This window comes from Culex quinquefasciatus, chromosome 2 (genome assembly GCF_015732765.1).
Source record: "Culex quinquefasciatus strain JHB chromosome 2, VPISU_Cqui_1.0_pri_paternal, whole genome shotgun sequence".
In the NCBI taxonomy this organism is placed as follows: Eukaryota; Metazoa; Arthropoda; class Insecta; order Diptera; family Culicidae; genus Culex; species Culex quinquefasciatus.
This window is the reverse complement of record NC_051862.1, coordinates 222,266,686-222,292,627: the sequence shown is the minus strand read 5'-3', so window position 1 is coordinate 222,292,627 and position 25,942 is coordinate 222,266,686. Positions and strand designations below refer to the sequence as shown.

The following is a 25,942-nucleotide window of genomic DNA, read 5'->3' as shown; positions in this document are numbered from 1 at the left end:
GAAATAAATTTAAATGAACAAAAAGTAATTTTTAATATCGGCAAAATAAATTTCCTTGAATCAATTTTTGTTTAATTGGTTTTCAGTCATATCTATAACTTTGCCAAATACTTCAAGTTGATCAAAAAATCACATCAAAAGATACAGATTTTGAATTTTCAATACCATGATTGAAAATGATATCTACAGTTTTTAAATCAATAAATGCAATGAGTTTTAACAATTGATACTAGCGAAAATAAAAATTTAAATGTTTCTTTTCAAGAAGTCGCATGTTTTTCGTCAAACCTTTCAACAACAAGATAACAACTGATCCTTTCACATCTCTTCTTTCCCCGATGACGGCAAAGGATGATGATAGTGGTGAGAATAAGTGCCATTCCCTCGGTTAAAAGTTACGCCTTTAACCCACTTCAGATCCCAATTAGTGCTACTACAGAAGATTCCGTTCGCCTCTGCTCCAGCGCCAAAAGACTAGACAAATAGAACACTTTCAAGTGACAACCTTCTGTACATCATCATCACTGCGCCATCACCACCGAGGAAGAGAGCAAAAACGAGAGAGCGCCAAAGAAAGTGATCATCATCGCATTACATCGCGCTTGTTAAGTCGAAAAATATGTTCCACCACTTAACCGGCCATCCCATCCCGGGCAGCTACGGTCTTTCTCTCATCAAACTAACAAATTTCGTTCACACCCAGAGGGAAAGTCAGAAACGAAGAAGAAAAAGTTCGGTCTTCAATTGAGGTTCATCATTGGGAGTCTGGGAAAAGTGCATTCAATGCAGCAATAAGCAGAATATGCTACTGCGCCCGAAAATGCACTCCCAAATTGATTTTCCACGTTGCGGGCAGCGATGCGGAAAACGGAGCAGTGAGAGAAAGAACGAAAGAATTTCATTCACGAAATCAGTTACTACCGGGATGGGGAAGAATTTGTAGGAAAACAGGGCTGTTTGAGGGCGTTTTAGACAAGTTGGGCAAAACGATTATGACAAGCATCTATTTTTCATCAATTTTGTTAGCAATTTATTTTGTTTTAGAAAAAAGGTACAAATTTAGAAGATTTGAAATCATTTGAAAAAAATTGAAACAACTTGAGAGAATTTGAGATTTTTTTACAATTTTACAGCATTTTAAGTAATTTTTAAGCAATTTACAATTATTTTCAACAATTCAAAACATTTTTGGACAATTTTAGGCAATTTCAGTCAATTTTAAACAACTCTAGACAATTTTAGACAATTTTAGACAATTTGAGACAATTTCAGACAATTTTAGAAAATTTTAGATAATTTTAGAAAATTTTCGATAATTTTAGACAATTTTAGACGCTTTTAGACAATATTTGACAATTTTAGACAATTTAAGAAAATTTCAGACAATTTAAGACAATTTTAGATAATTTTAGACAATTTTAGATAATTTAAGACAATTTTAGAAAATTTTAGACAATTTTAGACAACGTTAAACAATTTCAGACAATTTTAGAGAATTTGGCAATTTTAAACAATTTTTAGCAATTTTAGACAATAATAGACAATGTATGACAATTTTAAATAATTTTAAACAATTTTAGACAATTTTAAATAATTTCATACAATTTTAATTTTTTTTTAGACAATTTCAGACAATTTCAAACAATTTTAGACAATTTTAGACAATTTAAGACAATTTTTGAAAATTTTAGACAATTTTAGTCAATTTTAAGACAATTTAAGACAATTTTAGACAATTTTAGACAATTTTTGACAATTTTAGACAATTTTAGAAAATTTTAGACAATTTTAGACAATTTTAGACAATTTTAGACAATTTTAGACAATTTTAGACAATTTTAGACAATTTTAGACATTTTTAGACAATTATAACAATTTTAGACAATTTAAGACAATTTCAGACAATTTTGAACAATTTTAGACAATTCAAGACAATTCATGACAATTTATGACAATTTTAGGCAATTTTAGACAATTTTAGGCAATTTTATACAATTTTTGACAATTTTTGACAATTTTAGACAATTTTAGACATTTTTATTATTTTTTGACAATTTTAGACAATTTAGGCAATTTAGGCAATTTTAGACAAATTTAGACAATTTTTGGCAGTTTTAGAGAATTTTAGATAATTTTAGAGAATTTTAAAAAATTTCAGAGAATTTTAGAGAATTTTAGAGAATTTTAGAGAATTTTTGGCAATTTTAGAAAATTTTGTCCAATTTTGGACAATTTTAGACAATATTAGACAATTTTAGACAGTTTTAGACAACTTGAGACAAAAAAAACTTTCAATCGTTTTGTTATAATTTATATCAATTTGAACCAGTTTGAGATATTTAAGGATTATTTGAGACAATTTGAGACAAATTTTTAACAATTTTAGACAATTTTTAACAATTTTAGACAAATTGGGACACTTATAAACAATTTCAAGACGATTTGGGATAAATAAGGGACAATTTGAGACATGTTTTGACAATTTGAGCATTTTTTTAAACAATTTGAGATAATTTGAGACAATGTCAAAAAAATTATAATATTTTAGGACAATTCGATTTTTTTTAATAATTCAGGTTTGGAAATTTTATACATTTTAAGACAATTTGAGACAATATGAGACAATCTGAGACAATTGGAGACAAATTTAAAAAAATATTTAATACAATTTGAGATAAATTTGAGACATTGCGATACAATTTACTTTATGTCAAATCTAGATTTGACAATTTTAGACAGTTTTGAGAAACATTGACAATTTGAGGCAAATTTGAGACATTTTTGATACAATTCGTGATTAATTTGAGACAATTTGAAACAAATTGATTCTCTGGTTAATTTTAGATTTAACAACTTTAGACAGTTTGAGAAAATCTGACAATTTAAGACAATTTGATATAATTTGAGACAATTTGAGATAATTTTAGACAATTTGAGACAGTTTGTGATTTGAGACAACTAAAAATAACTTGATTCTTTGGTCAAATTTGGATTTGACAATTTGGTACATTTTGAGATAACTTTGAAAAAAAAAATTGAGACATCTTTGATGCCGTGAATTTCAAATGATTTTAAATAATTTAATTCTTTGGTCAAATTTGGATTTGACAATTTGAGACATTTTAAAAAGGTTTAAGACATTCTGAGACAATCTGAGACAATTTGAGAAAAATTTTAAACATATTTGAGACGATTGGTGATAAATTTGAGACAATTCTAAACAGTTTAATTTTTTGGTCAAATTTAGATATGACAATTCCAGATAGTTTTGAGAAAACCTCAATCTGAGACAATTGGAGACGAATTTGAGACAAATTTGAGGCATATTTGCTAGAATTTGTGATAAATTCAAGACAATTCGAAAAAAAATATTCCTTGTTCAAATTCAGAGAAAACAATTTGAGACAGTTTGAGAAAATTTTACAATAAGAGACAAATTTGAGATAACTCAAAATAATTTCATACATTTTGAGACACTATGAGACAATCTGAGACAATTTGAGACAATGAAGACAATTTGAAATAATTTGGTTCTTTGGTCAAATTAAGAGTTGACAATTTGAGACATATAAAAAAAATTGAGACGATCTGAGACGAATTTGAGACAATTTGTGATGAATTTGAGACAATGTTGGACTAATAGATATTTGGAAATGAATGTCTTAAGTTTCAATTTGATTCTACATTGGGCTACATGAGACAAACCAATTGATACCTAATAATTGGTTTGAGACAAGCTTCTGAGCTTCAATTACAAAACTTCTTAGAACTCCCCTGAAATTCTCTCTTCCTACCAAATTCTCGAATCAGGAAGCCACCAAATAAGTGGCAAATACACAGAAAAGAATTAATTCTCTGTCACTTCGTGGCGACGTACTCGGAGCAAATTGTCCCACCACCACCACCACCAGCATCATCCCGAAACAACTCCAACGACGACGACTCTGGTATTAAGCAATTCAATCAAGAAAAACAAATTGAATAACCATATCCCGTCTGCGCCATAAAACGATTTTCGGTGAGAAGAAGTCAAACAGTGCCTGATGGTGGTGGGACGGCCGAGAAGAGCAGGGCAGGGGCAGGGCGTCATCATCTTTCCAGAGGCAGCCAAGTCATAGGAGCAAGAATGAATGAGTGTTACTGGTTGCTCTTGAAATTATTATTATTATTGGATGGTTTGTACTCTGCGCGACGGAGATGACTGAGTGACTTTCTGGGGGCCCTTTTCTGTGAGCGATGATTTATGGTGAAAGGAAATAATCGAGGTTCTTGTGACTTTTACGACTTTGGTCGGATGGTTCTTTTGACGCTCTCTCTCTTTTTTTTCAATTTTTATTTTTCTACAAAGTGTCTAATGTTGGCAAAGGTTTTGATGTGTTCATTCCACTTTGAGCGAAACGGTGTTTGACTTCTGTCTTGTTTCGTTAAAAAATGTTGTCTCACTGAACATTTTTTGTCTGTCCCACCTTCACAAAGTCCCACCGCGGTGCGATTTCAATTCTCGCTCATACAAATGCCCAATTCTTTTCCCCTTCTTTTATAATACACACAGTTGGAGTAACTTTTTGGCGAGGTGTGGTAAACAGCGCACACGTCAGTGCCTTTGAAATTTATTACTTCTTGTTAGGGTTTGGTTTTTCCTTCATTACTTTTAGGTTGTGGCGGCACGCTGGCATTGCACTCTTCCCTTCTATTAGGGGGAGAGGGGGTAATATGCACCCCCTAAGGGAAAATTGTGATTTCTCAACCATTACAGTATTACTGTGGGAGAATTTTGTTCGATGTTATAAAACAACTATTATTCTTCGTCATCCTTGTGAAAAAAGTCTTAAAAAACCTCAAAATTGTTCGAAAATATCGAATTTCTAAAAACATTTTTGATTCATTTCAAACAACCATGCGGGGCAATATGCACCGCAACATTGGGGCAAAATGCACTACAACAACGGGGCAAAATGCACTACAACAACGGGGCAAAATGCACCGGGTAAAAGCAGTTTTCACTAGTCACCACTAGATGACACCGCTGTTTTTACAAAGGAGCTTCAGAGCGGTGCATTTTGCCCCGACCACGTTTTTTGCAGAAAATTTAATTAAAAATTCATTTTTTATGTTTTTGGGCTCATCTATCTACATAATAGTGAAGATTATGACAAAAACTATATACATCAATACTTACAATAACAATAAATGCTTTTTATATTGTCCAAAAATCATAATGAAAGTTCAAAGAAAATTAGATGAAAACACAACATTTTAAAGTTTAGCAAATAACTTAAGCTGTTTTTATACTACGATGCTAAAATTTTTCCAGCATGGTTTATTAATGTTAAGCTTCCAATTTCTATCAGTTTTTCCCCGGAATTTTTTTCCAAATACCGAGAAAAGCAGGGGGTGCATTTTGCCCCGGGGGTGCATATTACCCCCTCTCCCCCTACCTTGTTTGCTGGAAGAACAATTCTCGAAAAAGTGTTTGGTTTGGGAGCTGAAGGGAAATGGGGTTTTGATGTATTTATGGTGATTTGAAACATCTTGATTGAAAGTAGTTAAATTTTTGAGTGAAGTGTGAAAATAAATGTTGTAATATAGTTATAAGAAGAAAGTAGCGAATTGCTTAGTAGCAGATGTGATCAAGTGTGATTCAAATTAAATTTGCATTAGGGGGAGAGGGGGTAATATGCACCCCCGGGGCAAAATGCACCCCCTGCTTTTCTCGGTATTTGGAAAAAAATTCCGGGGAAAAACTGATAGAAATTGGAAGCTTAACATTAATAAACCATGCTGGAAAAATTTTAGCATCGTAGTATAAAAACAGCTTAAGTTATTTGCTAAACTTTAAAATGTTGTGTTTTCATCTAATTTTCTTTGAACTTTCATTATGATTTTTGGACAATATAAAAAGCATTTATTGTTATTGGGTAATTCTCTACCAACTCACACGAAATCGGGAAAAGTTGCCCCGACCCCTCTTCGATTTGCGTGAAACTTTGTCCTAAGGGGTAACTTTTGTCCCTGATCACGAATTCGAGGTCCGTTTTTTGATATCTCGTGACGGAGGGGCGGTACGACCCCTTCCATTTTTGAACATGCGAAAAAAGAGGTGTTTTTCAATAATTTGCAGCCTGAAACGGTGATGAGATAGAAATTTGGTGTCAAAGGGACTTTTATGTAAAATTAGACGCCCGATTTGATGGCGTACTCAGAATTTCGAAAAACGTATTTTCATCGAAAAACACTAAAAAGTTTTAAAATTCTCCCATTTTCCGTTACTCGACTGTAAAAAATTTTGGAACATGTAATTTTATAGGAAATTTAATGTTCTTTTCGAATCTACATTGACTCAGAAGGGTCATTTTTTCATTTAGAACAAAAATTTTCATTTTAAAATTTCGTGTTTTTTCTAACTTTGCAGGGTTATTTTTTAGAGTGTAACAATGTTCTACAAAGTTGTAGAGCAGACAATTACAAAAATTTTAGTATATAGACATCAGGGGTTTGCTTATAAACATCACGAGTTATCGCGATTTTACGAAAAAAAGTTTTGAAAAAGTTACTTTTTGCGTTTCTCTTTGTTTCGTCGTCCGTGTCTGTCGCGGGTGACCATGAACGGCCATGATCGATGACGACCAACTTTTTTAAAACTTTTTTTCGTAAAATCGTGATAACTTGTGATGTTTATAAGCAAACCCCTTATGTCTGTATATCAAAAATTTTGTAATTGTCTGCTCTACAACTTTGTAGAACATTGTTACACTCTAAAAAATAACCCTGCAAAGTTTGAAAAAACACGAAATTTTAAAATGAAAAATTTTGTTCTAAATGAAAAAATGACCCTTCTGGGACAATGTAGATTCGAAAAGTACATTAAATTTCCCATAAAATGACATGTTCCAAAATTTTTACAGTCGAGTAACGGAAAATGGGAGAATTTTAAAACTTTTTAGTGTTTTTCGATGAAAATACGTTTTTTCGGAATTCTGAGTACGCCATCAAATCGGGCGTCTAATTTTACATAAAAGTCCCTTTGACACCAAATTTCTATCTCATCACCGTTTCAGGCTGCAAATTATTGAAAAACACCTCTTTTTCGCATGTTCAAAAATGGAAGGGGTCGTACCGCCCTCCGTCACGAGATATCAAAAAACGGACCTCGGATTCGTGATCAGGGACAAAAGTTACCCCTTAGGACAAAGTTTCACGCAAATCGAAGAGGGGTCGGGGCAACTGCTGTGTGAGTTGGCGGAGAATTACCCTATTGTAAGTATTGATGTATATAGTTTTTGTCATAATCTTCACTATTATGTAGATAGATGAGCCCAAAAACATAAAAAATGAATTTTTAATTAAATTTTCTGCAAAAAACGTGGTCGGGGCAAAATGCACCGCTCTGAAGCTCCTTTGTAAAAACAGCGGTGTCATCTAGTGGTGACTAGTGAAAACTGCTTTTACCCGGTGCATTTTGCCCCGTTGTTGTAGTGCATTTTGCCCCGTTGTTGTAGTGCATTTTGCCCCAATGTTGCGGTGCATATTGCCCCGCATGGTTGTTTGAAATGAATCAAAAATGTTTTTAGAAATTCGATATTTTCGAACAATTTTGAGGTTTTTTAAGACTTTTTTCACAAGGATGACGAAGAATAATAGTTGTTTTATAACATCGAACAAAATTCTCCCACAGTAATACTGTAATGGTTGAGAAATCACAATTTTCCCTTAGGGGGTGCATATTACCCCCTCTCCCCCTAATTTGAAAATGTTATTCCTGAGCTTAGTTTTTTTTTCCTGAGCTCCGTATGCCACTTTTAATTTTAAAATTTTATGCACTTTTGATCATAATTTCTATTTTGCGTGACCACACAGTGACACACGCGAGAAACCCTCAAACACTTAATGAATAACGCCAAAATCAACTTTTTACTTTCGCTTACTTTTTCACGGCGCTTTCGATACAAAACTGACCCCAACTTTCGGCAACATGTTCTTTTGCACATTAGATGATCACTCACTTGAAAAATAATCCCGAAATATGTTAATAATTAGCAAGCGCCATAAAAAAACAAACGCGCCAAGTCTTTTGACGTTTCCATGTTGACGACCCATTCCAATCGAAGGCTGAAGAAAACCGAGCGAGAAGCGAAGGCAAATAAAGAACAAAGGGTGGCTACCAACACCACTAGCAGCGCCTGTTGGAGTGAGCCAGTGTTGCCTGAAAATTTTCTCTATAAACGCTTCTTTTCGTGAGTGTTAGCTTTAAATATCATCAATTTTGGCAACACTTAGTTGACACAAAAGAGCGCTGGAAGAACAAAAGAACTAAGCTGAAAATAGGAAAATGGGCGTGATCCAATGCATTATCGTTTGATTAGAATGCATTTGGGAAATATTTTTTTCAAATGCTTGTAAAAGGAATAGAGTAACTTTTAGTAAAAGTGAAAATAAACAGAAATGTTCACAAAAAGTTGCTCTACTCGTTGGTGTACTTGGTTTTAGTCAATTTCAAGGAACACGCCAGATTATTCACCATCATTCAAACACGACCGCTTATTAGGCTTAAAATTGGTTTATTTCCCCTCTATCACGTAAAAAACCAAAATATCGATAGAATAAATTATCGTCATAGCAAGGCTTTTTTCAAAATCAATACATTTTTGAAAATCATTATATTGTGCAACGATTTATTGTGGTTTAATCATACACCATGAATCAAATAAAAGTTTAATTTTATCAGAAATCTTTAATCAGCCTATCAACCATCTAGTTCAAACCATTAATGGAACATGCGCCACCTCTCTTAACTAAAACAACACCAGTGCGTGAGTTAGGGGGACAAGCAGAACAACATTCCGTACCAATATTAAGTAACACCAAATTCGACACGCTTTTCCACCACCACCACCACCGTCGGAGAGCGAAAAGGTCCCTTAATCTCAAATTAACAATCAATTTTCTTCCCCCTTGCGTTTTCCAGAATCAAAAGGGCAAACCCAACCCACCGTCCCACTGTGGCGAATGTGGGGGTGAAATGAGTCCCTTTAATGAAATACCGACCCGGTGTTCATTAAGCACATCGGACAGATGGTGCTGCAAACCAGCTCAGCGGGGTTAACTTAGGCGTTTAGGGGGAGGTTTGTGGACAATAAATAATGCCAACTGACCATTGAAAGGTTAAATTGAATGAAAAAAGTTTCATTCAAGACACTACTGCGAAGAAAATTGTCAGTAAATCCCTTAATTATTCGGCAGCTCAACCAACCAACATCATAGAGTGAGGATTTCTTACGCAAATAAGCGTGGAAGACCCCCGCCCCACCAAAAAACATCTCATTTTCCCCAGAATGGAAGGAAATAATTTAGTCAGTTGGCGATGATGGCGGTGTGTGTGTGTGTGTGTTTACGCAGAAGGTGCCCTGTTTAAACAAATGTGTGTGTTAGTGTAAGTTTTTGGATGAAAGTACGAAAATATCCTTCCCCTAAACTTGGCGCGAGAGTTGGAGGTTGTGTGCGAATCTGATTAACTTTGCCAACATGCTCTTCTCCGCGGTGAAGCCTCCGTGACCGAGGAAAACATTCGGCGAAAGTTGAATTGAAGAAGTTGGCAAATTGTGGAAATTTCTTCAGATTTTTTTTTTCGTGAATGTGTGTGTGCGAGGCATCAAAGGGAAAAGCGAAGCTCAGAATTAGATATCAAAACAGTACACTTGAAAGTTCAAAGTGAGTTTTTCCGAAAATAAGTGGCTTGAAATTATGAGGAATATTGTCGGGGTTTGCAATTGCTAAAGTGACTTGTTTGGAGGATTTTAGCTGGAAATAAAAAAAAGTAATGATAGCGTTCTTTAGAAGCAAAATTTGAAATCAGCTTTGGTTTTACGTTTAAAAGTTTAATGATTTTTTGAAAATCGAATCAAAATAAAATGAATTCCATTCTCAAAATATCGGTTATGATTTTAAATTCATTATAGGAAGTTCTTCAAAAACCTCGGTTAATCTGAATAAACCTGACTTTTCTTTCTTATTCTAATTTTATATTTTGGTTTAGTCACACAAAATCAAACCAAGATTTTTTATGAGAATTATTGTTATTTTTTTTTTATTTTGTCATTCTGAATTGGTTAGTATCAAAGGGGGTTCGACAAAAAAAGATCGTTATAAAATCAAATCTCATAAGGCCAATGCAAATATTTTTCAACCACAACAATCGTCTCAACATTTGGATGCAAAAAGTGTTAAAAAATGCATTTTACACTAGTCCAGTTGTATTGCAATCATTAGTTTCCAAAAAATGTAAGATTTGACGAAAACAATTTTTTGCAAAAATAAAAATTTTTGCGATACAGTGCATTGAAATTTTACAAAAAATCAAAGTGGTTTTAAATCAACCCAAACATGCTAAAAATGATTCTTAACCCAAGGGAATGTATTTTAAATTGATTTCGGCTGATTGCACTTAAACTTCCATTGAAATGCAATGGTTTACAACAGGGGTGATCAAAGTATGGCCCGCGAGGTGATATTTTGTGGCCCGCAGACCCATTTTGAATGATCATGTAAAATGACCCGTTGACCACTTATTGTAAAGTGATTTCATACTTTTTCAAAATCAAGGTTTATTTTAAATTTTTACATGCTAATCTTTTTAATTTTTTGTTAATTAAAAAATTTATGATTTATCAATATTTTGATCCCCAATTTAGGATACAAATAATTTGTTACAAATATTTTATAATTAAAGCAATTTCATTGTTTCAATGTGAGTGAAACTAGAAAATATCGTCAAAATTTTCATCAAACAGTTTTAGAAATATTAAAAAACGTTCAAGTTTGACTTATGTAGAATTCTGTAATAGATGCAAAAATGTAAGTTTTCTTTATTAATTTCCAAGTCATAATGACACTTTTATGAACTGACCCTCAAATTGCACTTCCTTCGGGATTCGAACTCATTACAGTTAGATAACGAATCTGATTGACTACCAACTGATTCAGGCAGACAAAATGTGGAAATCGGAGGATCAAGTTTGTTACAAATATTTTACAAAGCTTTCGTTGATCAACCCACCTCTCCACCATTATTAAAAAAATGACTCAAAAATCAGGAGCCAAAATATATTTTTTCAAAAAACTTCAAAGCTTCAAAAAAATGTTGTTTAAGTGCAATCAGCTGAAATTTATTAAATATGCATTCCTTGCATTTAGAATCATTTGAGCATGTTTGGGTTTATTAAAAAAAATAATTGAAATAAATAAATGTTTTTTCGCTAAAATGTTTTTTTGTCGAATCTTTTTTTTTTAAATAATGATTGCAGTTTAACTATACGGAAGCTTTAAACATTTTCTAACATTTTTTTCATTGAAATGTTGAAATTCTGTCACTCAACGATTTTTCACACTTAATTTATAGATAATATTACGCTTTAGATGAATTGTTCAACATATAATGTCACCATTTTCGAAACATAAAAACAAAACTTTTTTTTTTGAAAACACATATACATTCAGCTAAAAACTTTTTTTCAAAAACATGAAACAATAAAATCACGATACTGATAGAAAGCCGTTATTTTGTGGTTTCTATTATTTTGAATTGATTTTTTTTAAGTAATAAATTAAATCTTTTAAATTAAAATAATGTTATTTTTTTCAATAACCTGTTTTTGTAAATTTGGCCCGCAAACTCATTTGAGCATCAAATTTGGCCCGGCCTCCAAAAACTTTGAGCACCTCTGGTTTGCAACATTCTATATAAGAAAGTTAGGATATATCTTTGGTACAGTCCAGACTCGATTATCCGAAGTCTTCGAAAAAATTTCACTTAAAATTTCACTTTAATTCACTATAATCGAATCACGAAAAAATATTAAAGTTGATGCCTTGTTTTGAGTCAGTTGGTTCAAATATTATTCCGAACATGTCCTAAGGTGATTTATAAATAAATCATACGAAATGGCGGCCATTAAATTAGATTAGATTAGAAATCATATGAAATGGCGGCAGTGTTGAAATATTGAGAAAATAAATATGGTATCGTAACAGGCAATAAATTACTCGAATTTGGCAGAAATTGAATAGCAGAACTTGATTTTTACAACTGGAACTAAAAGGACAGCTGATTCTAGATAGCTTAAAAGCATTTTAAATTTAAACAATATTATGTGCTTAGTTGTACTTCGTTTATTTGGTATTTAGCGTAAAATATATTGGGAGCGTTCTTTTATTACGTAACGCAGTAGGGGGAGGGGGTCGGAGGTCGTGTTACGCTCCATACAAAATTTTTAAAATTTGTATGGAAATTTTGTTACGAGGGGGGGGGGAGGGGGTCTAAAAGTCCGATTTTTCGCGTTACGTAATAAAAGAACGCTCCCTATCCACGGAAAAAAATCAATTCTCAATTCTCAATTCTCTACTCGACCATTGTTGATCCTTCGAAAAAATGTTGTCTTGGCAATTTATTTTCTTGCAATTAAATTAAAAAAGTGATCAGAAATAGTTTTAAATCATATTTTCTACTGATATACAAGAAATTGAAATAGGGCTAAAGGGCCCTCTTATCAACATCACAAATTTCTGTTCATCGACACGTCTTTTAAATGCTCTTTTTACTAAAAAAAACAATAAATAATTTGATTTGATCAGAGAATAAATGAAATTTGTTTCACCATAAAAAAAGGATTAAATCAAAAATTTGTCAGAAAAAAATAAAATATGAAAAATAATTATATTCAAGTAAATGTTTTCTTTACTTGACCATACTATCATACTTTAATCGCATTCAAAAACAAAAGTTCACCAGGACCTTCCCCACTAGAGAATATCCCTAACAAAACCTACAGTTCCACAACCGTCCACCGCACGTCGCCACCATCGCTACACATTCCCCAACAAAAACAAACGCATGCGCCCTCAACGCCTTCAAAAGGAACCTTTTCCCGTTAGAATCTGCTGCAGTATGTTTTCCGCGCGCTCTCTCTCAACATAAAACATATTTTGCTCTCTCCCCTTTTTTCTTCTCAGAGTAAGAAATATCCTTTCCCTCTCCCGATCGCAGCAACCTTTTCGCTGTTTTCTTGTGTGTGGGAGCTTCGCGCGAACGTCGCGACGCCTTTCTCACGCGCGCTCTCTCCTCTCTCTCGAGAGAGAGAAATTGCCTACTCCGATGACCACGCTGCTACGTGCTCTTATGCTCACACGCTAGTCAGTCTTATTATCAACGCTGAGCGTGGATGAACTTTGAGGTTTTGACCGGTGGGGAAAAGTCGATTAATCCTCGCAGCTCGCTTGTTTTTTCGCGTTTTTCGCGGTCGCGTTCGCGCACAGTGGAAAAGTTTAGTGATTTGCGTGCTTTGCGAAGAAGGTCGTGCCAAAAGGGCTTGGAGTTGTGGGGGAAATTTCGAGGTTTTCCGACCACCTGCTGACCGGAACCGGAAGCGACGAGGCGAACCGACGTCTGGCCTACATCCCGGCGTCACCGACGTGGCCAAGATATATAGATTTTCGGGTTTGTTTTATTTGGAAAGTCATTAATCACAGCAGGAAGTACGCGTGTGAGCTGCTAGAGAGAGAGCGAAAGAAGGTGGTGAGGTGATTTACGCGGATGTTTTGTTACAGTTTAAATAGCCGTGGAAAATAGCTGGGGATCGGCCCCACAAAACCCCGCGCCCCCACCCAAATAGTACAAGAATAGAATATCAAGTGTCTGCAAGTCTGCAACGGATGCAGCGACGGTGAAAATTTCTCCCTTCTGTGCAAGTGCACCCAAGTGAGAGAAGAAAAGTGTGGGAAATTTATGTGCGATACCTGGGTCTGCCCTTCTGCTTCTAAAGAAGCATAGTGTTCTCCCCCCACCCATCTTTTAGAAAAGAAGGGGAGAAAGTTGCTGCATAAAAAGAAAAAAAGGAGTGAATGTATGACATAAAATAAATGTGAGAATCTCAGCCGAGCGCGGAATTTCAAGTACTTGGAAGAAATGCGATCACGTGTTTATTGCAGCAGATGAAAACATAAAGCAAGAAGAAGAACCATCTTAACACATCTCATCGTCATTAATTCGACACGTGGAAGCGATGCTGATGGTATCCAAATAAACCAAACGGGTGGGTCGATAACGACCGGCAGCATCCGTTCTGGATTCGAAAACATTGCTGAAATCGCCGTAACAAAAATCAAACAAACAAATCATCATCGCATCAATTTGAAAAAAAAAAATCAAATCGAAGCTGGTAGAAAGAAAATCGCGCCCCCGCGAAAACGGAATATGAGATGTGGAGTTTGCTAGTGCTGTTGCAGATTTTGCTTGTGAAAGGTAAGCCATAGCTCAACCCCAACTAATAATAATAATTTCATGAATGAAACTTTTCACGAAACGTGACCGAATTTGAGGACGAGGACGCGCGTCTGGCGTGCTAAATATACATTTTTTTTCTTCGTGATTCGGCCACTACACAAGTTTAGGTACAGTAGTACTTGTACTAGGGTCGTACAGTTTATGAACGTCATTAGCATGTGGTTAGTTGGGATTTTTGTCGTAGGGGTAAAGGGGAGGGGAAAATCTGTACCGACCGTCCTCCTCTCCTCAACACCAGGGGAAGCGGCATGTGGGCTGAGCAGGTGGTATGGTGGGTAAATATTTAATGCTGACTTAGTGGGGACAAATGATTCCAGGAACTGGTTGAGGTATCGTGATAGTTTAGGTATTTTTGAATTGTTACGTCATGGAGTTTAACAACTTTGCATTTCGTCATCACTACTAGCACGAAATTTTCTGATGAAAAAGATGTCAAGTCATTATGAAATTTCAATTCCTTTATTGATTAATTTGAAGAATTATATTCAATAAATTTATACTAGAAAAGCCAAATATAATTGAACAATTTGGCAATTTCGAATAAAATCTTTTTTTTTTTTTTTTAGTTGGGTAAAACTGTGTTTACTAGAATCATTAGTATTGTTTATCTTGAACAAAGTTCCCATTTTCAACATTTGGTAACATTTGGCCAACTTTGATAAATTGAGTCAATCAAATGTTTGACGTGATCCAATTAGACAAAAGCAGTCAAAATTGACGGAATAAAAGGTTCATACATTATCATTTGGCGGAAGGTAAGAACATCACTTATGGTTAGGGTAATTCACCAAAAAATAGAAACATTGTCTTTTTAACTACTCTGTTTTAGATGCTGAGTGCCAGCTGAAAAACGTTTTCGTTAGTGTCATTAATATAGAATAAATAACAGAAAAAATCAAAAAAAAAGATGATACATGATATCAATTGCCATCTCATTAAAAATTTTATCTTGAAAAATAATATAGGGACCATCGTAAACATTTTAGGGGGGCATACAAAAAAGATTTGTTTTGTATGGAAATTGTCCACGAGGGGGAAGCAGAAAAGATCTGAGAACAAAAAAAATGTGCCAGCAGCACGTGGTTTACGGATGGTCCCAAATGTGCACAATAGGCTCCTTAATCTAATATATCAACCAACTTTAAATTTTTCCCTTTTAAGTTGACGTAATCTCTGATGAAAATGCTATTGGGTAATTATCTACCAACTCACACGAAATCTGGAAAAGTTGCCCCGACCCCTCTTCGATTTGCGTGAAAGTTTGTCCTAAGGGGTAACTTTAAAAAGAGGTGTTTTTCAATAATTTGCAGCCTGAAACGATGATGAGATAGAAATTTGGTGTCAAAGGAACTTTTATGTAAAATTAGACGCCCGATTTGATGGCGTACTCAGAATTCCGAAAAAATGTATTTTTCATCGAAAAAAACACTAAAAAAGTTTTGAAAATTCTCCCATTTTCCGTTACTTGACTGTAAAAAAATTTGGAACATGTCATTTTATGGGAAATTTAATGTACTTTTCAAATCTACATTGACCCAGAAGGGTCATTTTTTCATTTAGAACAAAATATGTCATTTTAAAATTTCGTGTTTTTTCTAACTTTGCAGGGTTATTTTTTAGAGTGTAACAATGTTCTACAAAGTTATAGAACAGACAATTACAAAAATTTTGATGTATAGACATGAGGGGTTTGCTTATAAACATGACGAGTCATCGCGATTTTACGAAAAAAAGTTTTTGATTGCAAATTCGATTTTACATCGAAAAATGAAGTTGAAAATTTTTTGCGACCAATATTCGATTTTTTGAAAAAATCTGTATTGATTCAAAAACTCATAACTCGGTCAAAGATTTTTTGTCCATTCTGGAAATTTCTGAAAGGTTGGCATTTTATGTCCTCTAAAACATCTAAAAAAAAATAAAAATAGCGTTTTTTTTGCAAATCAAGTTTTAGTGACAAAAAGATAAATTAAAAATCACCAAATTTTTTTTTAACCGTGTATCTTTTTTTTCAGTGTAGTCCATATCCATACCTACAACTTTGCCGAAGACACCAAATCGATCAAAAAAATCCTTCAAAAGATACAGATTACTGAATTTTCATGCATCATTTTTGTATGGACAGCTGCCAAATTTGTATGGAAAATTATATGGACAAACTAATGATGCAAAATGGCTTCTTTGGGCATGCCAAAGGCACTAAAAAAGTTTCAGCCGGATTAAAAAATACAAAAATTAAAATTAAAGAAAAAAGACCGATTCCGTAGAGAACTGCTCATTTCATTAAAAATAGTTTCAAGAAGACTTCCCTGAACATTGTTCATATATATTTGACAACAGACAAAAAGTTGCTTCAGAAATATCTAGTTTTCTAGACCTTGCTGTCTAGTTGTAGATCTTGATTGTAAATTCTGAGAAATTTCGAAAGTTGGCACTTTTTCTCAATAAAAATCAAACATCTTTGCTCTGGAGAGTCAAAATTGCATTTTCTCTTAGAGATAAATGTTGATCATTAAAAAAAACGAAAAAACGTGTTTTTTTTCTTTTATATTTTTTGTGAATTTATTGAAGACTTTATCGCAGTCTAGTCTTTTTTTTAATAAGGCCGTTGCAAATATTTTTAAAAGATTATGTCGCCCCTCCCTTCAACAAAGAAAGGGCAAAAAATTATGTTTTCAAAAAACTTCAAAATTTTAAAAGAAATAGAAGTCTGACCAACTGAAAACAATTAGAAATGCAATTTCCTGCGTTTTAAATTATATTAAGCATGTCTGGGATGGATCCAAAATGTTTTTTTTTTGTTTTTTTTTTATCGGAAAAAATCTTTAATACTTGGATATTTTGACAACTAATTATTGCAAAACAACTGGGCAGGTGTGAAATGCACTTTAAAACACTTTTTTATTAAAATGTTGAGACCATGGCTTGTGTTTCAATTTTTATATTTTTTTATCAAATCTTTTATAGATGAATTTAAAAAAAAAGAAGAAGAATTCATTGAAACTTTGCTTTGTTACGTCTATTTTTTATACATTAGCTTTATTACATTGGCATCACTCATATTGATTTATATCTTTGATCTTTTACCTTGTAGCTGGTGGAACAGGATTTCAACATTTCGTTCGCAAAACGAAGTCTAATTAAATTTTGAAAAACATTCGGCTGACTCAATTTTCTCTTGTATGACTGAGCAAGTGAAAACAAACCAATAACACATAATAACACTTATCTAAAAACAAAAAAAAAAATCTCTCACCAACCTACTTTGAAGTGTTTCAAATTCCACGAAATCCAGCAAAATACCATCACGTGAACCTCGACAAATTCGTCGAAAGCACTTGTCAAAGTACCTAGACAAAATAATATAACAGGCTTATTACGTGCCGTAATATTATTAAATTACGGAACAAGCTTCATAACATTGCCGTTTAATGCTCCGCGTATCTATGTCACTCGGCAGCGTTATTTTTAATTATATTGTAGCACCGCCCCGGAAAACTCGCCTTAGTCACACTCACTCGCACATTTTGCGTTATTTTCCGACGACGATGAAAGTTTGGCGCAATCCCAAGAAAAACAAACTGCTTTGAATATTATTACCTAGCAAAGTCTTCAGCACCGTCGTCGCCGTCAAAGTAGGCCTCGTTTTCTTTGGGAGTATGAAATTTCCCCATAAATTTCCATGCAGCAGCACCTTGGCTGATGGTGGTGGCAGCAGGCGGTGCGAAGTCGTCGTCGTGGGGGTCATGGCGACATCGAGTCAACCTTGAATCTGGCTGTCCCACGATCAACCATCATCCATCATCGTCATCATTACCCAGCAGCGGTGGTGGGGTAGTCTTTTTTTTGGGAATTAATTTTCATAAGAAGCGGGCGCACGTGGGCCGTTACACAAATTCGAGCAATCGATGTAATCTGGGTGAACTTTTGGGAGTTCTTTGAAGACGTTTTCATGAATGGGGTGATTTGGTGGAGTTTATTTGGTGACTGTCGACGACTTTACGGCAAAGGTAAGTTGAAATTAAGTTTAAATTGCTGATTTTTTTAGACACTTGAAGTTTTTTGCTGAGACGTTCAGAGCAAATTCAAACAAAATTAAGAATTTTAAATTTGATTAATAAGAATGCTCGGAGTTGGATTAGACTATTAGACACCCACCTGATTTAAAATATCAAAGTTTATTGATTTATTTTAACTTGAAGTTTTTATTTATTCCCAATATTTTTTTAATGCACAGTTCAGACATTATTCGAAGTTCTCGCAAAAGTTATTTGGGTATTAGGAAAAATCCAATTTCCCGTCTCAGGAAAAAAGTTACCGAGAATTCCCGTAAAAAAATATATTTCTAATTTTTTGGAAATATTTATTTATTTCCTGGGAATTTCCAAAATTCTTGCAAAAATTCTAAACTTTTTGTAACCAATGTTAAAAAAATTGTGACCTTTTCATTTCGGAATATTGTCCTTTAAAGTTTATAAATTTAATTTGTGTATACGCCAAGCAACAGAATTTAATCAACCAACTTCCACCAAAACTGTACATCACCACCCCTTGGCAGACTAAATTCATGCGACGCAATTTAGCGTTAAGTATGCAAATTAAAGTTAATTCACCACGATCTGACCCCAGTTTGCGCAAATTTCCCACTCACACTCTCTCTCCTATAAAACCGACCACAAATTTTCCGCCCAATCTGGCATTGGCAAAGAGCGTTATCATATGCTGCTGCTGGAACTAAAACTGGGCTCCAATGGTTGCTTGGATGGTTAGACAACACAACCAACGCCAAAGTTGGGGGGCGCAAAGCTGTTTTAAAGTAGATTACGACCAACCGACAACTGCAGCAGCAGCAGCAGACAGCGCCATTCCAACGCCTGCTCTTTTCGCTCTGGCAGCATATGTTTGGAGCCAAAAATTTAATTCCAAAATAATCCCTATCTGTAACTTTTCGCTCAGTTCCAGCTCCAACTTGGTGGAAAATAGTTTCCAGCATCGATGGAGGTGGAAAAAAAGACCACCCCGTTTTGTTCTGTGGCTTGTTTAAACAATTTTACATCGTCCAAACCGGGCAACGACTGTCAACTGATATTTATACGCGACTCCCGATCGATACCCGGGGCCCAACCCGCAACCTCGCGCGGAGGTCCAGCTGGGCCGCTGGCCAAACATTAATCTGCAAATTTACGACGCATTCCGGCCAGCAATATTTTTCCACCAGGTTGGCCAGGTTCTGACCCCACAAGCTAGGCAAAGTAGGCTTCCGTTTGTGTTTCTTTTTCTCCGTTTGTTTCCGCATGAAAATGGAAAATAAAGTTGGGATTAAATATTTAAAAAACCTCTAACGGTGACGTTAATGCGAGTGTAATGGGTTTTCCAGACAGAAATACTAGGTAGGAATTGCAGCAGAGCTGCAATAAGGTGACAGTTTGAGTGGGGACATGTCAGTTATTGAACAAAGGGGGGGAAATGCCTACCTCCGTAACTGCAGTTGAACACCTTTATGCCACTCAAGTTGTATTTAGCGTCATTTAGAGGATTAGAACAACACCTTGTAGCGACTAGTTTTCTTTGAATTATATTATTCGAAATGTTGAAAATCTCTATTGAGAAATTTTGTACTTGGATATCTGCTATTTCCATCGAAATAATCCCAAAAGTGAGATTCTCATTGGAAATTTGATGTTCTACAACTTTTCACAACATACCAAAGCTATAAAACTAGACCTTGCAAAGTTAAGAGCGATTAAAAAAGTCATTTTTTCACAAACTTCAAGCTCGGGTATCATTTCGGCACTCTACTCCAAGATTTTAAGTCCAAGGCTTGCCAAAATAAATAAAATATTTTTCATTTAAAAAACTATAAAAATTTCTTTGAGACCTTTGTTATATGCAATGCCTTAACACTGAACTTTTTTTGAATAAGCCCCTTAATTTTTTTTTTCAGTGTATCCCGCTCACAATTTATGTCAATGTCTTTCTGAGTAAGCGGGATACAGATTCAGATTTATTTTTAGCACCTAATCAAAAATAGTCTAGTACTGTAAAATACCAGCAATTTGACATTTTACGGTACATTTATTAAACCGGGAACCGTGGTGTATGGGTTGGGTAAGCGTGGTTGCCTCTCACCCAGTCGGCTTGGGTTCAACCCCAGACGGTCCCGGGGGCATTTTTCGAGACAATATTTAGCAATCAAAATTAAAAAAAAAAACTAAATATATAAATATCACTACTGTTATGTTTCTGTCAAATGTTATCTATTAATCGTCTATTTTATACAATAAATATCTAGAATATGTTTTCAAAAGGACGTAAGAGCCATTTTTGAAATTTTTCAAAGTTTCAAAAACTGTTGCAAATTTTACTGTAAAAACTCATTTCAATCAGTTTACAAGAATTTGTTTTATTTTTAAAAACATTCTTTAAATAAAAAAATAATATTAAATTAAAATGATTTTGTGATTGGTCATGCGACACACTGGAAACAAAAAAAACTTGAATAATGGAAGGTTGAAAATTTGAATGGTTTAATATTCCCTCTTTGATGGAATTTTTCTTAAATCATTTGTAAAAATGTGAAAAATTTCACCAGTGTTTAATGTAACTTAACACATTTTTGCCTTCCTCACTGAGGTAAGGCTATAATCCTGCTCTAAAAATGAACATTGTATAAAAACGTCGTAGACCCACCTTCATGTATACATATCGACTCAGAATCGAAAACTGAACAAATGTCTGTGTGTATGTGTGTGTGTATGTGTGTGTGTATGTATGTATGTGACCAACAAACTAGCTCATGTTTCTCGGCACTGGCTGAACCGATTTGACCCGAACTTGTTGCATTCGACTTGGTTTAGGGTCCCATAGATCGAGTTTTATACAGATTGAAGTTTCGATAAGTAGTTCAAAAGTTATGCATAAAAATGTGTTTTCACATACATCCGGATCTCACTTAAATGTATGTAAACTATGTCCGGATCCACCATCCGACCCATCGTTGGTTAGATTATCAAAAGACCTTTCCAACGAGTCCAAAACATTGATGATCTGGCAACCCTGCCGAGAGATATGGCCCCTTAAGTGATATTGATGTACTTTTTGGAAGCCGGATCTCACTTAAATGTATGTAAACTAAGTCCAGATCCACCATCCGACCCATCGTTGGTTAGGTTATCAAAAGACCTTTCCAACGAGCCTAAAACATTGACGATCTGGCAACCCTGCCTCGATATATGGCCTCTTAAGTGATATTGATGTACTTTTTTGGAAGCCGGATCTCATTTAAATGTATGTAAACTATGTCCGGATCCACCATCCGACCCATCGTTGGTTAGATTATCAAAAGACCTTTCCAACGAGTCCAAAACATTGATGATCTGGCAACCCTGCCGAGAGATATGGCCCCTTAAGTGATATTGATGTACTTTTTGGAAGCCGGATCTCACTTAACCCTTTCAGGCCTGATGGGTCATATATGACCCATACCGAAATTCGGTTGTATAAAATCACACAGTGCTCAAAACATATAACATTGTTCAGCAAAGTTGTAATTTATGAGTTTCTCTACCTAGGAAAAAATGTTTGAGTGGTTGTTAATGGCCATTTTGACGACCTAGAACATCCTGAAAACCTGAAATTTGGAAACTTCAGAAAATGTTGAAGATAATTCAGGTTTACAACGATTTTTCAAGGCAAATGAAGTTTAGTTATTACCAGTCACATCCTCACGACCATTTGGGACCACTTCGATCCCTTTGGATCTCTTTTGGGATGATCTAGGTCCTCCAAAGTGTCCTGGAATACAGATCTTGGAGTCTACCGCCGTAACAACACGATTCTACCAAGTTTCCGATTATGGATCATATTCAGTGATGTCCCTGGGACCCTTTGGCAACCCTCTGAGCTATGTGGGTCACTTTTGGGATGATCTGGGTCCTCCAAAGTGTCCTGAAATTCTTGGAGTCTACCGCCGTAGTTCATATTCAGTGATGAGACCCTTTGGCAACACTATGAGCTATGTGGATCACTTTTGGGATGTTCTGTCCTACAGGAATACAGATCTTTCTACCGCCGTAACAACATTCTACCAAGTTTCCGATCATGGTTCATATTCAGCGATGTCCCTGGGACCCTTTGGCAACACTATGAGCTATGTGGATCACTTTTGGGATGTTCTGGGTCCTCCAAAGTGTCCAGGAATACAGATCTTGTCAACAAACGATTCTATTCAACACTGATGTCCCTGTGGATCACTTTGGGATGTTCTGGGTCCTCCAAAGTGTCCTAGAATACAGATCTTGGAGTCTACCGCCGTAACAACACGATTCTACCAAGTTTCCGATTATGGTTCATATTCAGTGATGTCCCTGGGACCCTTTGGCAACACTATGAGCTATGTGGATCACTTTTGGGATGAGTGTCCTACAGATCTTGAGTCTACCGCCGTAACAACACGATTCTACCAAGTTTCCGATTATGGTTCATATTCAGTGATGTCCCTGGGACCCTTTGGCAACACTATGAGCTATGTGGATCACTTTTGGGATGATCTGGGTCCTCCAAAGTGTCCTAGAATACAGATCTTGGAGTCTACCGCCGTAACAACACGATTCTACCAAGTTTCCGATCATGGTTCATATTCAGTGAGTGGATGAGCTATGTGGATCACTTTTGGGATGTTCTGGGTCATCCAAAGTGGAATCTATGTCTCGTGATGTCCTCCTTTGGCAATCTTCTGGGGATCACTTTGGGATGACAGATACAGATCTTGAGTCTACCGCCGTAACAACAAGATTCTACCAAATTTCCTATTAGATTCATATTCAGTAATGTCCCTGGGACCCGTTGGAAACACTATGAGCTATGTGGATCATTTTGGGATGTTCTGGGTCCTCCAAAGTGTCTTAGAATACAGATCTTGACGTAACAACACGATTGTACCAAGTTTCCGATCATGATTATGAACCATAATCGGAAACTTGGTAAAATCGTGTTGTTACGGCGGTAGACTCCAAGATCTGTATTCCAGGACACTTTGGAGGACCCAGATCATCCCAAAAGTGATCCACATAGCTCATAGTGTTGCCAAAGGGTCCCAGGGACATCACTGAATATGAACCATGATCGGAAACATGGTAGAATCGTGTTGTTACGGCGGTAGACTCCAAGATCTGTATTCCAGGACACTTTGGAGGGCCCAGATCATCCCAAAAGTGATCCACATAGCTCATAGTGTTGCCAAAGGGTCCCAGGGACATCACTGAATATGAACCATAATCGGAAACTTGGTAGAATCGTGTTGTTACGGCGGTAGACTCCAAGATCTGTATTCTAGGACACTTTGGAGGACCCAGAACATCCCAAAAGTGATCCACATAGCTCATAGTGTTGCCAAAGGGTCCCAGGGACATCACTGAACATGAACCATGATCGGAAACTTGGTAGAATCGTGTTGTTACGGCGGTAGACTCCAAGATCTGTATTCCAAGACACTTTGGATGGCCCAGATCATCCCAAAAGTGATCCACATAGCTCATAGTGTTGCCAAAGGGTCCCAGGGATACCACTGATTATGAACCATAATCGGAAACTTGGTAGAATCGTGTTGTTACGGCGGTAGACTCCAAGATCTGTATTCTAGGACACTTTGGAGGACCCAGAACATCCCAAAAGTGATCCACATAGCTCATAGTGTTGCCAAAGGGTCCCAGGGATACCACTGATTATGAACCATAATCGGAAACTTGGTAGAATCGTGTTGTTACGGCGGTAGACTCCAAGATCTGTATTCTAGGACACTTTGGAGGACCCAGAACATCCCAAAAGTGATCCACATAGCTCATAGTGTTGCCAAAGGGTCCCAGGGACATCACTGAATATGAACCATGATCGGAAACTTGGTAGAATCGTGTTGTTACGGCGGTAGACTCCAAGATCTGTATTCCAGGACACTTTGGAGGACCCAGAACATCCCAAAAGTGATCCACATAGCTCATAGTGTTGCCAAAGGGTCCCAGGGACATCACTGAATATGAACCATAATCGGAAACTTGGTAGAATCGTGTTGTTACGGCGGTAGACTCCAAGATCTGTATTCTAGGACACTTTGGAGGACCCAGAACATCCCAAAAGTGATCCACATAGCTCATAGTGTTGCCAAAGGGTCCCAGGGACATCACTGAACATGAACCATAATCGGAAACTTGGTAGAATCGTGTTGTTACGGCGGTAGACTCCAAGATCTGTATTCCAAGACACTTTGGATGGCCCAGATCATCCCAAAAGTGATCCACATAGCTCATAGTGTTGCCAAAGGGTCCCAGGGATACCACTGATTATGAACCATAATCGGAAACTTGGTAGAATCGTGTTGTTACGGCGGTAGACTCCAAGATCTGTATTCTAGGACACTTTGGAGGACCCAGAACATCCCAAAAGTGATCCACATAGCTCATAGTGTTGCCAAAGGGTCCCAGGGACATCACTGAACATGAACCATGATCGGAAACTTGGTAGAATCGTGTTGTTACGGCGGTAGACTCCAAGATCTGTATTCCAAGACACTTTGGATGGCCCAGATCATCCCAAAAGTGATCCACATAGCTCATAGTGTTGCCAAAGGGTCCCAGGGATACCACTGATTATGAACCATAATCGGAAACTTGGTAGAATCGTGTTGTTACGGCGGTAGACTCCAAGATCTGTATTCTAGGACACTTTGGAGGACCCAGAACATCCCAAAAGTGATCCACATAGCTCATAGTGTTGCCAAAGGGTCCCAGGGATACCACTGATTATGAACCATAATCGGAAACTTGGTAGAATCGTGTTGTTACGGCGGTAGACTCCAAGATCTGTATTCTAGGACACTTTGGAGGACCCAGAACATCCCAAAAGTGATCCACATAGCTCATAGTGTTGCCAAAGGGTCCCAGGGACATCACTAAATATGAACCATGATCGGAAACTTGGTAGAATCGTGTTGTTACGGCGGTAGACTCCAAGATCTGTATTCCAGGACACTTTGGAGGACCCAGAACATCCCAAAAGTGATCCACATAGCTCATAGTGTTGCCAAAGGGTCCCAGGGACATCACTGAATATGAACCATAATCGGAAACTTGGTAGAATCGTGTTGTTACGGCGGTAGACTCCAAGATCTGTATTCTAGGACACTTTGGAGGACCCAGAACATCCCAAAAGTGATCCACATAGCTCATAGTGTTGCCAAAGGGTCCCAGGGACATCACTGAACATGAACCATAATCGGAAACTTGGTAGAATCGTGTTGTTACGGCGGTAGACTCCAAGATCTGTATTCCAAGACACTTTGGATGGCCCAGATCATCCCAAAAGTGATCCACATAGCTCATAGTGTTGCCAAAGGGTCCCAGGGATACCACTGATTATGAACCATAATCGGAAACTTGGTAGAATCGTGTTGTTACGGCGGTAGACTCCAAGATCTGTATTCTAGGACACTTTGGAGGACCCAGAACATCCCAAAAGTGATCCACATAGCTCATAGTGTTGCCAAAGGGTCCCAGGGATACCACTGATTATGAACCATAATCGGAAACTTGGTAGAATCGTGTTGTTACGGCGGTA

The 25,942-nt window shown here is 36.3% G+C and overlaps 1 protein-coding gene across 2 annotated transcripts in view; it reads left to right on the top strand.

The window, feature by feature from the left end:
- The first annotated feature begins 13,203 nt into the window (after nucleotides 1-13,203).
- The window catches only part of LOC6049487, a 35,532-nt gene continuing 22,793 nt past the window's right edge, over nucleotides 13,204-25,942 (top strand). For both annotated transcript variants that reach the window (XM_038257499.1, XM_038257498.1), the window contains exon 1: nucleotides 13,204-14,293. In XM_038257499.1, the coding sequence (XP_038113427.1) occupies nucleotides 14,251-14,293 (43 nt within the window). In that variant the 5' untranslated portion in view covers nucleotides 13,204-14,250. The remainder of the gene's footprint in view (nucleotides 14,294-25,942) is intronic.